At 47.7% G+C, this 14,264-nt stretch overlaps 2 protein-coding genes across 2 annotated transcripts; both read left to right on the forward strand.

Moving 5' to 3' along the window:
- The first annotated feature begins 565 nt into the window (after positions 1 to 565).
- On the forward strand, positions 566 to 2,598 carry rpl22l1 (ribosomal protein L22-like 1). Its single transcript, XM_040126327.1, has 4 exons — positions 566 to 792; positions 1,762 to 1,875; positions 2,188 to 2,309; positions 2,394 to 2,598. The coding sequence occupies exons 1-4, from the start codon at positions 784 to 786 to the stop codon at positions 2,536 to 2,538; spliced, it is 390 nt and encodes a 129-aa protein (XP_039982261.1). The 5' UTR covers positions 566 to 783; the 3' UTR covers positions 2,539 to 2,598.
- A 5,195-nt stretch (positions 2,599 to 7,793) lies between these two features.
- slc7a14b (solute carrier family 7 member 14b) lies at positions 7,794 to 13,944 on the forward strand. Its single transcript, XM_040127172.1, is given in 8 exon segments — positions 7,794 to 8,094; positions 8,367 to 8,603; positions 8,828 to 9,045; positions 9,232 to 9,378; positions 10,238 to 10,446; positions 10,545 to 11,110; positions 11,113 to 11,325; positions 12,818 to 13,944. Coding segments are annotated over 8 exon segments (2,277 nt in total). The 3' UTR covers positions 13,204 to 13,944.
- Positions 13,945 to 14,264: the final 320 nt, after the last annotated feature.

Here is a 14,264-nt window from a genome sequence, read left to right on the forward strand (position 1 = left end):
ATGGATGCTCGGTCACTGCACTCGATCCTCGCGTGCCGCAGCACCTTTTGTCCGTGTGTGTGTGTGTGTGTGTGTGTGTGAAGCCATGGCAGCGGACGCACCGACCCAGACACACCCTGCCCGAGCGCCTCGAACCGTAATGCGAGGATGATTCATTCACTTGTGCCCGCCTGCATATCTGCACGATGAGCCGCGCATGGCAGCAGAAAGGAAAGGAGGATGCATTGTTTGGTTTCCTGAATTATTTCCGTCTTATGTCTGACTGACCTGTTATGGTTCCTCTGACTCACCGGGAGGGATTTTATTTTTTCTCTCCACGTGGTCACAGAAATGCGGCTGAATGCGAGGGGCTGGCGGGGACCGTGTGTGTGTGTGTGTGTGTGTGTGTGTGTGAGCGAGAGAAGAGGGTGCCAATGATTAACCGGGCTCAGCAGGTTTTATTATCAGGGTGTGTTTGAGCTATACTTGACCTTTGGACTTCCATCATCCGCAACGGACAGCTGCCGGAACAACAACAGGCTCGGCGGAAGAAGTGAAGACATTTTAAACGCGGCCGGTGGTTTCGCGGGCTGGGGTGCGTCCGAGTGAAGCGCGAGCTCCGCGGTGCCGGGGGCGTGCGCACCGCTCGCGAACTCCGGCCATTTTCCAGCTTTCGCGTGTGGAAATGTTTATTTCTGCAGCGACACTGGCTTTACCATATATGGTAAGGGCGTTCCAGGCAACGCGTGCGCACGTCAGGCCCGCGTCATCTCCGCTTCTCCCTTTCCCGTCCGACCCCGCAACATGGCGCCGGTGAGTCCAGCGAGCTGCCCCGGAATGTACTTAGTTTGGTGTTAATGTCTGTGCTTTTGCGCTTTTCCCGGTTTACTCAACTACCGTAGCGAAGAAGGCGTTGAGCCGTTCTTCCGTGGACCTGAAATTGATTGTTTGTTTTGTTTTTTTTTTAACGAGTTTTAGCTTTAGCGCGTAGCAGCCTTGACGTTCGCCCGCACGTGTTCCAGTCATTTGTCTGGCAAGGAGACTTGACTCCATAGAAAAAATGTTATTTTTTAAATAAAATCAGTGGTTTTCTCCGAGAAAAATGTAAAACCTTTTTATTTACGGTTGGTCGCCATGTAGTTTAAGGTCCACCGGCTAATTCGGCGTAACTTTTTATGAGCTAACAGTTTAATAGCTCCAGAAAACGACACTTTGTAAGCAGATGTGTCTTAATGTTTTTATAATCCCTCCCCATTAAAGGCTACAGCTTCACCTGCGAGAATAGAGTTTAGATTTATCGTGACTGAAAGTTGGGCTTGTTGATGTCGTGATTCTGTGCATGTTGTGGCTTGATAAGTCACCTATTTCACTAGCGAGAGGTGAAAGCGTTTGGGTTGCCACAGCTTTAGTTTTTAGACAGATTTCACTAGAAACCCAATAAAAATGGATCCTTTCTTGTTTAGCAGTCACGCTTTCACTTATTTTGTTAATACAGTAAAAAGTAACTTTTGTCGTTAAAAAATGGGGAAAATGCGTTTGAAATTGTGATTTGTGAATTGTGATTGTTCTTATGGCTCGAGTAATAAAGTGAATAGTGTTTATCTTTTTACTTCTAAGTCAGAATCGCACAGTTTTACTGAACTAGAATAGAAAATGTTTTATAAAGAGAAACTACCGAAGCAAGGGGACTAATAAAAAACTAGAGTCGTGAATAAGAATAAGTTTTTGTCAGTCTTGGTTACACACAGTTTCTGATACTGACGCTGGTGTTTCACATCGCAGATCAAACAGAAGAGACCGACCGTTGGCAAGAAGGCCAAAAAGGGTCCTGCGTGGAAGTTCACCTTGGACCTGACCCACCCCGTGGAGGACGGGATCCTGGACTCCGCAAACTTTGTGAGTCTTTACTGCAGTCGTTAAACCCTTGAAGGGGCAGAGAGTTTGGGTCATTTTCACACCTCAACATCAGGAATTTTGAAATGAGGAGAAATGTGTAAAAACCCAGTGGAGCATTTCTCCTGCAGGTATAATCCTAATTATTATTAAAATTATTAAACAACCTTGTCTGTCGCATATTGAAATTATTAAAAGGTTCATTTAGTGATCTTTGCGAGCAGCTAACCCGGTGTCTGGACTAGGGCTTCCTTCCCTAGCTCCAAATTTACTAGGGTTCCCTTCCCTAGTGCATCACTTTGCTCTGTTCAATAGGAAACCTTCCTCAAAGAGAGGATAAAGGTCAACGGAAAGACGGGGAACCTGGGTAACGTCGTCCAGGTCGGCCGCATGAAGAACAAGATCAACGTCACATCCGAGAAGCAGTTCTCCAAGAGGTGAGACGACAACTGAGCTTCAGAGGAATGTTTTCCCTTTTTTCGGTTCGTTTGAATGAAAATAACAACCTCTCTCCCTGCCAGGTATCTGAAGTACCTGACAAAGAAGTACCTGAAGAAGAACAACCTTCGTGACTGGCTCAGAGTGGTGGCGTCGGACAAGGAGACGTACGAGCTGCGTTACTTCCAGATCAGTCAGGAGGACGAGGAGTCCGAGGCAGACGAGTAAACGGCTGCGGCAGGGCGCCACAGCTGTCAGCAGCTGGAGCGAGGCAAGAGAAATAAATGCAGAAAAAGAACTTCTCTGTCTTGGGTTGTTTTTTTTGTTTGTTTTTTTAAATTTGCTCCGCATCTACAGTTGTTAAGTGCACCAGGTGAATCAACATCTCAGATTCAACAAAAACATCCTAACCTTGACAAAGGCAGGACTGTTGTATTGCACTGCTCGGTGTGCCTAATAAACTGGCACCTGGGTCTACTGGTCATATACATTTGGAACTGTTGTGAAGCTTTTACCATATTCCTGAAGAAGGTTGTGGAGCAGTACACTAAATGCCCACTAGGCGGCGTCACACGCTCGCATGTTGAGTTTGTGATCAGCCGAAACTGACTCAGATTAGTACCGTCTTTACGTAACGTCCTCTCTGTAGGACGGGACCTAAAGCTCACGTCACGACTGCATAACGTTCAACTTTTAAGTTTTTTTTTTTTTTTTTTTAGTTCTTGACCCCGAGGGGGAAACTGGTGTTGCAGCCAGTGAAACACAGGAAGCACTGGACTTAAACATAAGACACATCAACCGCATTAAAATACGTAAAACCTTTGATGAAACCATGTTATACAGATCATCTGAGCTCAGGGAAAACACAGATGTCTGCAGGTCACGGTTCAGGTCTTGAAAGTGATTCAGGTTTATGAATCTGACTTCCTGATTCCAGTCTACGTTTAGTCTGATCTGACTCGCCTGGGAGTTCATTAGTTTTCTTTCAGAATACTAATATACTCACTTCCATACCAAGAAACAGAAAAGCGGCAGCAGGGGATCGTGGGAGCTGTAGTTTTTGAGATAAAAGCTGTCGGGTGCTGTACCGAATGAGGTGTTTTCATTTTATTGCAGAATTCAACATAAGCAGATAAATATTGCACTTTGAATCCATGGAGAGAAAACCCTGGCACACGTCTCAGCTTAGAAACAATAATGAAAGAAACACAAAACAGCAACAACGATCAAAGAATCTCTTTCCACTGCATAAAATCTTTCGCAGTTCAGGCTGACACGAGACCGTGTCCATCTCCCTGCAGTTTCTTTGCTCCTGTAGAAATCGTTTCACGCTGCCAAGGAAAACCTTTATTCCCTTAAACAGAAAAGGATGTTTTGCTTTGCCCCTAGTCTTTCTGTTTGCGCGTGTGTGTGTGTGTGTCTGGATCAACTCCCATTCACTCATCTGTTGTCTATAAAGCACGTAGCCTCAGGAATGCGCCCACCTTCAGCTGCCCTGCATTCAACGGCGGCTGATGGCGTCTAAAATCTTTACGCGAGGACTCTCAGAGTTACTGGGTTTTCACAGCGTACGGACACCGAGCGGTTTCCAGTTACATGAGTAAATTAAAAAACACGAGGGGAAACGTAAAGAAATGTGTGTTTTCTTGTTTTGTTTTTTTTTTAAACTGCGTAACGCTGCTGCAGGGGGAAATTCTTGTAGCCTGACTGGAGGGGATTTTATTCTAAATGAAAGATTTATTGTCTCTGTAGATTTATGGGACTGTCTTTGTGCTGGTCAGTCTCTTCAAAGCTGTGTTGGGGGGAAAAAAAAGAAACCTGGGGGTTTTTTTGTGAAGCCGGTGTTAAGGGGACACATGGTTTTCATGTGACACCAGCACAGAAGGCCCCCGCCACCGCCAGCTTGCCGATAGATGGGTTTTCAGGTATTCCCACAGCATCTGTACATTTTTGGCCTGAAGTTAACGCAGCGTTTTAATTATGATGTTGGGTGGCAAGCTCCTCGAAAACGTGGCGGCTGCGTTAAACTCACTGTCGTGGCTTTTCCACAGCCAGGACGGTGCTGGGACCACCATCAGTAGCTTCAGCTACACACAAGCAGAACTGGACTTCAAACGCAGAGATCCTCCAGTTCGCAAGCTTTTCGGGTTTTTTTTTAATTTTGAAGAAAAGTGTCCAAACTGACGCACAAGACATTTAGAAGCCGGGACAAATCTCGGGTTGAATGTCGGTCACGGAAATGCAGTAGACACTGCGCGTGCTGCTGACAAGTATCTGATCATAAAGCTGTTTAAGGGGTAAACTAGAGGTAGTGAGAGCGAGAGGAGGACAGATTTGTGATTAGATGGAAATACCGGATGACGTGGCTTGAAGCGGGGTTTCCGGGAGAACGCGAACAAGTTGAGGGAAAAGCCATTTTGACCCGCTGGATTCGGGGTTACAGACCAGCCTGCCGTGTTAACCGATCCGAACCCACCAACTGCCGCCGTGTTTGAGGGTGACGTCGGCGTTAGCGTTTGCATCGCAGCTCGGTGGACTGGCCGACAGGCGGCCAATCAAAATATCAAAGGATAAAAGACTTTTCCCGGCATCCTAGACACGGCACAGCTGCTTCCCAGACCCATGCCAGGCATTATGATAAATAATGCACCAAAAGACGCTGGTCCGCTTCTGCCATGACCGCAGGCAACGCCGCGAACTGACTCTCTGTATCGGATGACCTGCAGATCACCACCACAATGCAGCCTGTAACAGTAACATACAGTGTGAACAGTCCGGAGAGGCTCGTTGTGTGTTCCTGTTATGTGCCGTTTCTGCTCGTGTGTCTCCCTCCTGCAGGTTAATCCTCCGTCCTCCATGAGTCAAGTTAAAGGTTGAGCCTCTGGGTCATTCTCTCCATGGATAGTACTCTTGTGTACGCGGGAATAAGATTGCGAACCTTCAACGTTTCCGTTTCCGCAATAAAGGAACAAGACGGGCATGGAGGCAAACAAACGACAACAGATCAGACACAAAACGGTAGATTCAGTGGTATTGAGCGGCATCACACAGTAGACTGTCATTTTCTTTTGTTTATAAAATAAAGTGCAGGGTAGAATGTGCATCAAGTTACATTAAATTAATGCAAATAATAATTCTAAGCTACGGCAAGAAAAAGCCATTAAAGGGCAGGAATAATCTCAAAGCAGCGTCAGAGTATAAAACCGCAAAACCGATCAAATTAAAACTTTGGGCTTAATAAATAAATAAATAATTACACTTAAGATGAATTTGAATTAATCAGACGTTTGACTTTAATTATAATGTTTAAACCAACATGGATGAGAAGTTTAAAAGCGCTTTGCACAAAATTATAACAACTACCGAGCTTGCATTTTTTACCAGATCCATCTCCATGACAACTGGGCCAACCCCATCCACTGATGAAGACTATGATCCAGCTAAAAGCTCTGCTAAAAAGCTAGTAAGTGGACCTTGAGTCGGGATTTTGTTATGTCCGACTGCTTTGGTCTCTGAAGGACATCTTTTGGTTTCACTAACGCGAACCTGGTGGATAGTAAGAGCCACGTCAACCTAACACACTCCAGCAGGTAGAAATTTCTGAAGGCTAAGGTCATTTTCCATTACATACCTGATCCCCACACACACACACACACACACACACACACACCTGGCCAGTTCCCACCCCTGCATTCAAACAGAGGAAAAAACGTCACCTATGGCAGCTGCAGCACAAAGTGAACTCACACACACCTTCGCAGCAGCAGCAGCTATCCTATCCTCCCTTCGACGAATGAATGATGACAGCTACACACACGCGCACACACACACACACACACGTCCCTGCTCAGTCGCAGGTGTTGAATATTTTATCAGCCTGGTCACACGGTGCCAGGTCTGAACGGTTAACGCTGCCGTTCCCTCTCGTCACCATTTCCTGCAGGTCTGCAGAGGACAGGGGACTCGCACCGTGCCTCAGGACAGGGGGGGGAGACACACAACAAGTGAGTGTTATTACCTGTCTGCGCAGGTGTGCTTCTCTAAACCGCATGTTGGATGTTTTTAACCAGCATTCGTAGGCCACTAACTGTGTCTGTCTCTGTCTCTGTCTTAAATCCAACCTGCTGATGTTCACCTGGAGTTGATTTCAGGTCGGGTGTTGATCTCACTTGTCTCTTCCAGTGTGAAGCAGGAATTTCACATTTTTATAGGAGACGTTCGGTTTCTAGCTCACAAGGTCGGACCTTTCCGTCGTGGAAGTGGATCCTCGGCCCCTCATTAATGTTTCAGAGAGGGAGTCTCGCTCTAGTGGGTGAGGAGAACAGCTGATGGTTTCCCCACCATCTCCTGCTGGCTCACATCCCCAGGTTCAGACAGGTATATTGGGCTGATCCTGGCTTTTTTTGAAAGAACGAATGACGTACTGGCCTTTCAGTGTTGATGCAGGTATAACTGTTAACTAACTAGTCAGTGCCATCTTTTTCACTCAGAATGACTTGAAGGCTCTGTTCATGGAAATGACAAAAAAAAGCATATTTTCTCATGTAATTACTTAGCGTTAGTTTACTTGTCCAATCTGAGATTTCCTGATACAGTGGAGGTGAATGGAAATGAGTTTTTGGTCCTCACAGCATTGAAAAATTACATTGGGCCCAGCAGCTACCCACGAGGACATCGGCGCTAAAAACACGCTGCCTGGTTTTGCTGAAGCACCTAATCGTGGCTGCAGCTAATGATTATTTTCGTTACTGATTAATCTGCCGAGTATTTCCCCGATTAATCAGTCGGATGTTTGGTCAATAATCTGTAAGAAAGAAAATGTCAAAAAAGAGGGGCCGTCACAGTTTCCCGGAGTCTAAGGGGACATCTTCAGATTTCCTGGATTGCAGGTCAAAACCCAGAAATATTCAGTTCTCAGTGAAAAATGGAAGGTCCTTATATTGGAGGAGCGATAACAGGATCATTTTTAGCTCACAGTTTATATTTTGAAACTCTGAACTGTGCTCAAATTTCAAGAAATCCCCAGTGAGCCTGGAGAAAAATTACGATCGTAAGTCTCCATTGAATATCTGTAATTTTCCTGGTTCTTTTGACATAGAAGTCGCAGAAATTTAAAGTTGGTGAGAAATATTGTCCATTAACATTTTCAACAAAAAAGCATGACATCTACTGAGCTCCAGGACTCGTACTGGTTGATTCCTTTGGGTGTGGGAGTCTCCAGTCTTATTCCAAAACATCCATCGTGGAAAAAAGGAAAAAATATAATTAGGCCACTTCGGCGAAGAATCCTTACACATATTTCACCTGTTTTCACAGGAGTCGGTGCCCTCCATTTGGCAAACCTGACAAAGCAAACAGAGAAAGAGGAGGGCTGATGAAGAGGCTCGCCATGAGGGTGAAGGAATGATAGAGGGAGTGACAGAAAAAAGGAAGGAGGAGTGAGAAACACGTCGACATAAGCAGGTAACGAAACAGGTGTAGCGATGGCGCCGCGGCTGAGCCGGGCGTCTCTGGGCGACGCCTGGTATAACATGTACTCCCGCCTGCTGCGAACCGAACCTGTGGGCTCCATGGCCCACGGCTCCGACGACCTCACCGAGCTCGCGGAGGGGCCGGCGGTCGGGCTGGCCAGAGTCCTGAGCACCGTGGACCTGGTGTCGCTCGGGGTGGGCAGCTGCGTCGGCACGGGGATGTACGTGGTCGCCGGGCTGGTTGCCAAGGCCACGGCCGGGCCGGGGGTCATCCTGTCCTTCGTTATTGCAGCGGTGGCCTCCATACTGTCAGGTGAGACGCCGAGAGGTGACGCAACATCTGTCGGCATGCTGGGAAATATTTCAATCGGGGATGGAAAGTAACCAAGTACATTTACTCGACAGGTGTTCTGAGGTAGAACCATGGCTGGATTAACCTCCTCCAGGGCCCCTGACCACATATTCTAGTCTACTTTGGTCTGTTTGTAATAGTTTGGGTCCCTTACTTCCAGTTAGGGGAAATCCTCATCCCCCATCGTACAATTTTGTGCCAACAGCTTGTGTTTGTGTAAATCGTTCTTCCAGGCGTGTGCTACGCCGAGTTCGGTGTCCGGGTCCCCAAAACGACCGGCTCGGCCTACACCTACAGCTACGTGACGGTCGGAGAGTTTGCGGCCTTCTTCATTGGCTGGAACTTGATCCTGGAGTACCTGATCGGCACGGCGGCGGGGGCCTCCGCTCTCAGCAGCATGTTCGACTCCCTGGCCGATCACAGCATCAGTAACTACACGATGACACACCTGGGCACGCTCAGAGGACTCGGTCAGTACGGCAGAAAAGGATTTAGCACGAGTTTCAAGCGCAGTGGTTGCTCCTCATTGTAGAGCTTGATGGAGTTAAGTTTACATATCACGATGGAGAGTTCGGTCCGCTCTTTTTTGGTATTTTGAGAAACACGTAATGCAATCTTCATACCAACACACACTTGTCTTTTTCTTGCCTCAGTGTCGGTATATCAAGCGCTGTTGCGTCTCTCTCTGTCTCAGGCCAGGGTGAGGACACGTACCCGGACCTGCTGGCCCTGTTCATCGCCCTGCTGGTGACGGCAATCATCGCTCTCGGTGCGCGTAACTCGGTGGGCTTAAACAACGTGCTCAACGTGGTCAACCTGGTGGTCTGGGTCTTCATGATCATCGCCGGTCTCTTCTTCCTCTCCGCCAGCAACTGGGAAGGGGGCAGGTTCCTGCCCTACGGCTGGTCCGGGGTGAGACATTGAACCGCTTCGGTTGAGCGTGTTGGAGTCACACGTTCAAACACCAGAACTGACTGGGAAGTGACACCAAGGCACAGGCTTTAACAGTCTTGCTGTCCGGACTGAAAATAACAGATCATTTGGTCCAATACAATCACCGAAGGGAAATAAGTGATCTCTCGTTTGTTTGTTGTTCAGGTGATGAAAGGTGCAGCAACCTGTTTCTACGCCTTCATCGGCTTCGACATCATCGCAACGACAGGAGAGGAGGCGAAAAACCCAAACACCTCCATCCCATATGCCATCACCGCCTCACTGGTCACCTGCCTCACCGCCTACGTGTCGGTTAGTGCCCAGCGTCGTGGCTGCGTATGCGAGTAACATGAAGGAAACAAGTACCGCAATGAGTGGAACAGTGGAAATAGAGGGATTTTTCGGAGCCTTTATCTGTCATTTCTCGAGCCAAAAGAAATATTAAGGAAAAGGAGCTTCGAGGAATATTGTGAGCTGAATTTGAAGGTTCGTTCTTGATCCTGGAAATAGTAGTTCGAGAAAAAAATCTCAACTCAAGCAGCTTTTTCTGAGGCTCTTTCAATCATATCTTAGGATCTTCTTCAAGCTCTGGAAAAAGCTGGTAGGCTCAAGAAAAACTAGTAAAGCTTTTTAGAGCTTTTGTCAAAATATTCAGAGACAATACATATATATATATATATATATGTATATATATATATATGTGTGTGTGTGTGTATTTACACAAATTTTTAAAATCAATTTGTCCTTTACAAAGTCTAAACTTTTTACTTCACATTCTTTTTTAAAACCAGTGCCAACAAAATTCAAATTTAGCAGCTACTCAGAGGGGACTGTCATCCAGTTGCAACAATGAAACCTGTCAGTTTCTCCGTTTTTGTGATGAAAATGTGACATCCAGCCTTTTCATCACAATAAGTTACAACAGTATTCCACCAAACCTCAGTGGCATAGGTGCTGGAATCCCACAGAATCCACGTGAATACAGTGGAAAGGCGCCTGCACACCTGTGTAAGAGCAGAGGTCTTCCCTAGTCAGATACCTTTGTGTGTGTGTGTGTGTGTGTCTAAGACAGACTTTTGTGTCATCATAGACCATTTGACCTTCCCATTGTTGTGCTTGGGCAGAGGGGAGCATACATTTGTCAGATGAAACGCGACTGTCCTCCTTACAGGTGAGCGTGATCCTGACTCTCGTGGTTCCCTACGACCTGATCGACGGCTCGGCTCCTCTCATGGAGATGTTTGCGGTGCACGGCTTCCTGTGGGGGAAGTACACCGTGGCTGCGGGCTCCATAGCCGGGCTCACCGTCTCTCTGCTGGGCTCTTTGTTCCCCATGCCCAGGATCATCTACGCCATGTCCCGGGACGGACTGCTGTTCAGGTGAGAGGGCGTGAGACTCACAAACGCGCACAGAGGCCATTCGAATTGGTTCTTATCGACCCCCAGAGATGGTAACTCCCTGCCGAATGTGTCTGCAGGTTCCTGTCACACGTGTCTGCGCTCACGCACACTCCCGCGGTGGCCTGTGTGGTGTCGGGGAGCTTCGCGGCCCTCCTCGCTCTGCTGGTGAGCCTCAGGGACCTGATCGAGATGATGTCCATCGGCACCCTGCTGGCCTACACTCTGGTCAGTGTGTGTGTGCTCGTACTGCGCTACCAGCCGGACGAGCGGACCGACGCACACCGGTTTAACTCTGGGGAGGACGTGGGCGGCCTGCAGCGCCAGGGCGACGGAGCCGCGCCCACAAAAGACGACCAGACGCTGATGGAGGGCTCAGTCGGTGAGCGGTCGTCGTCCTACCATGACGGCGGGACTGAAGGAGAGGGAGACGAGTCTGATTTCCACACAGGCCACGTCTCATGGTTGAAAAGGCTTCTGGGAGGTCATTACTACACCCTGCGGCTACGGCTGGGAATGCCCGACGCGTCGGCCCGACCTACGCCCGCCACTGGCCGCCTAGTGACCCGATGCACCCTGGGCCTCTTCGTCATGTCCTTCCTCCTGTGGTCCACTGTCATATTTGGTGTCGAGCGGGGAACAGGGGCCGGGGTTTTTCAGGGCTGATGGCCATAATGATGGCCGGTTCCATGACAAAGCTCTTAATTATGATCATGCAACAGCCAGAGAGCACACGGAGCCTGCCCTATATGGCGCCCTGCGTGCCCTTTGTCCCCGCAGCGGCCATATTGGTCAATAGCTACCTCATGCTCAAACTGTCTCCACTCACCTGGGCCAGGTTCTGTATCTGGTGTCTTATAGGTGAGTTGAAACATTCTTGATTACAGATTTTGAGTTATGTCATAAAAGTAACGATGCATGACAAGCAGTCTTGATATATAAAAAAAAAAAAATCGATGAAGAGAAATCAACTCCGATTCTTTTATTTTCTATATTGGAACACCTCAGAGTGGTTTATAGCTATTATACCCTGGCCATCGACCAAAGTAGAAGAAGAGGCTGTGTTTGGTTCATCATCTGTTTTTAAAGCGTGTCTGTGGTCAGTTTAACACTTTTTCAGGTTAGTTCCACCAGTGACGGTTAACTGGTAAACTACCCTGAAGGATCAGTGTTTTTGCTATTTTTACCTGCATCTTTTTTTGGCTTGGTATAATAATAAGTTATTTCCGACTTCAATCTTAAATCCGATTTACTCAGTATAATAAGTACAGTGTTCAGTAAATCTGATTTTACAAGTTGAAAAATCTATCGTATAAATAGGAGTTAACTGTAAGGATATCTAATATAATAATATATAATTATCAGAGGAGAAATTTAGTCTTTAGCGGAGTTATGATACCCTACGGGTTTGTCCATCATCGCCGGCAGCTACGGTAGAACATCCATGCCATGAAGTGCCTTGAATGATCCCAGACAGACACGTTTTATCAGCGGAAACACACTTTTGTATGTGATTTGACCCGTTCAGTAGAATTTGTAAAGTCCTGAATGTGTTTTTTTTAGCAGTTGAATCCTCCACTCCTTCCTGCAAGATGTTTTTTTTTTTTTTTCTTTTTGGACAGGTGAGCATTAATGATTTTTAAATTCAAGGTGTCTGCGATGATTTCGGTGTAATTTTAAAAATGAGCGAAGTCACATTGTGACACAGCTCGACAATCCACTCGGCAGCAGACTTCAGCTGGGCTTTGACGTCCGCTTTGGGCATGTGGTTTCAGTTCCCGTGAAACTGATACCAGGGAGCGCGCCGTTAGCCGACAGTGTGGTAGCAAAAAAACTGCACAGAAAAATACTGTGAAATCTCGTGATTCGCAAATGTTGCTGCCTGCATGTCTCCTCGTGTGGGGCGTCAAGTGAAGCGGTTCCCTCACACTGCCACCACCAAGTTCACTGAACCTAAGACTTCGCAGTCACAGACCTTCAGTGGATATTAACCCTCAAAGTATGAATCAGCAGCATCCTTAGACCAGAGCCCCAGGGCTGCAACAACCAACTGAACTGACATTTTTTTGGTCTCATTTTAGGGGTGTTTTTTTTTTTTTAAATCAGTTATTGATGTGGTAATTCTCTTAGGTGTTTACGATTTGGCTGCGAGGGAACTAACTGTGGCCGTACATGTGAAGCTATAAATGCCGAAGTCGGTCACTGTTAGATCTGGTTAACAGATGATGAAGTGAGGGAAGGGTTTCCCGCCCTCTGGAATTCGTGAAGGTTGATGAATCCCAGGTGGACGGTGTCTCTACCTGCCTAAAGGTTTTATGTTCCGAGTTAACAGGAACCGTCTGTCCATCTTCAGGTCTGTTGATCTACGGGGGTTACGGAGTGTGGCACAGCAGGCTGGAGCTCGACGCCCGCGAGCAGCAGGCGCACGCCAGCTCCTACCAGCGCTACGACGACCACCTGGACGACACCTTCGCCCCTGACGACGACCTTTACCCCAAGGAACGGGACGAGGCGACCTACCAGGGCTGGTCTGCCCCGGAGGAGAGGGGATTCCAATACCAGCAGCGCAACCAGTACCAACAGGAGAACCGGTATGAGGACCAAGAGTGGGAACAGCATGAGAATAGCGGTGACCAGTATGGATACCAGTCTGGACCAGGAGGCCAGTATACAAGCAGCGGTGGCAGGTCCAGGGGAAGGACCAATCACGGTTTTGACGCAGGTGAAGAGGAGGACTGAATACGATACAATACATAAAACTGAGCTGAACATATAAAAGAACGAATAAAAACGTTACGACATTTTTCTCCTGCTCATACGAGACGTTAAATTGATAATCTCCCAGTCGTTGTAAGATTTTGAGTTGATATTTACCAGTGAACGCCTCCCCTGGTCTACTCAGTGTTAGCTGTTCCTGTACGAAAACCAGGTCCGGACATCAGGGGGGCAGATACGACGCGCACCTCCCCATCACAGATGTTTCACCCAATGAGGCGTCCCCGGGTGTCTGTACCCAGCTCCCTTCAAACACCCTCAACACACCAGCAACCCGACAGCGCCGGTGAACCTGCACCGGCATCCACCCTGCGTCCCGGCTCTTCCCTTCAGCCCCAGTTTACATGTTTGCGTGAGACAAAACTTCCCTCTGCAAAGTGACAGTTTAGCAGTGTCTCAATATCTTAACTCAAACACACGGTACTGAAGGACTTGGAAACGGGATCAGGAACAACAACAAAACACGATCAGCTCATCCTTACTTCTGCCTGAGCGCTTTGGCTGTCCAATGAAAGATGTCAGTAACGGTCGCTTCAGACAGAGGCTCTCTGGCTTAGGGGCCGGTCTCCCGACTCCTTGGGCTCCCGGGCCTGTGCCCAGTCGGCCCATTTAGAAATCCATCTGTTGGCACCGTTCATTCTCAGCGGATGTCTTTTCCAGACTGAAATCTAGAGAAATCAGTTTGTTCTGGCTTTGTGAGGCTACTTATCTGAGCAGACACTGTGGCAGAAAAACACACATTTCTAGGAGGCAGATTTTTCTCTGGAGGCAGAAATGTTCTCATCGGTCGAGTTAAACCCCGGTAGGTGGAACCAACGAACCGACTACCTGGAAGAGATGGATCCCGGAAGTCGATGTGGCTTCCTCCCTCCCTCGCCTCTTCTTCACTGGCTTCCGGTCCATTGTTACATAACCAGAGGGAATAGGTGCTTGGCTCCCACCCCCCACCTTTATCATATATCATCAGAATACTCTCTGTCGCTGAGCCAGAAAAGTTTGTTTCGCTAGTTCGCTGGCTGACGAGT

Source organism: Xiphias gladius, chromosome 5, assembly GCF_016859285.1.
Source record: "Xiphias gladius isolate SHS-SW01 ecotype Sanya breed wild chromosome 5, ASM1685928v1, whole genome shotgun sequence".
NCBI classification, from domain to species: domain Eukaryota; kingdom Metazoa; phylum Chordata; class Actinopteri; order Istiophoriformes; family Xiphiidae; genus Xiphias; species Xiphias gladius.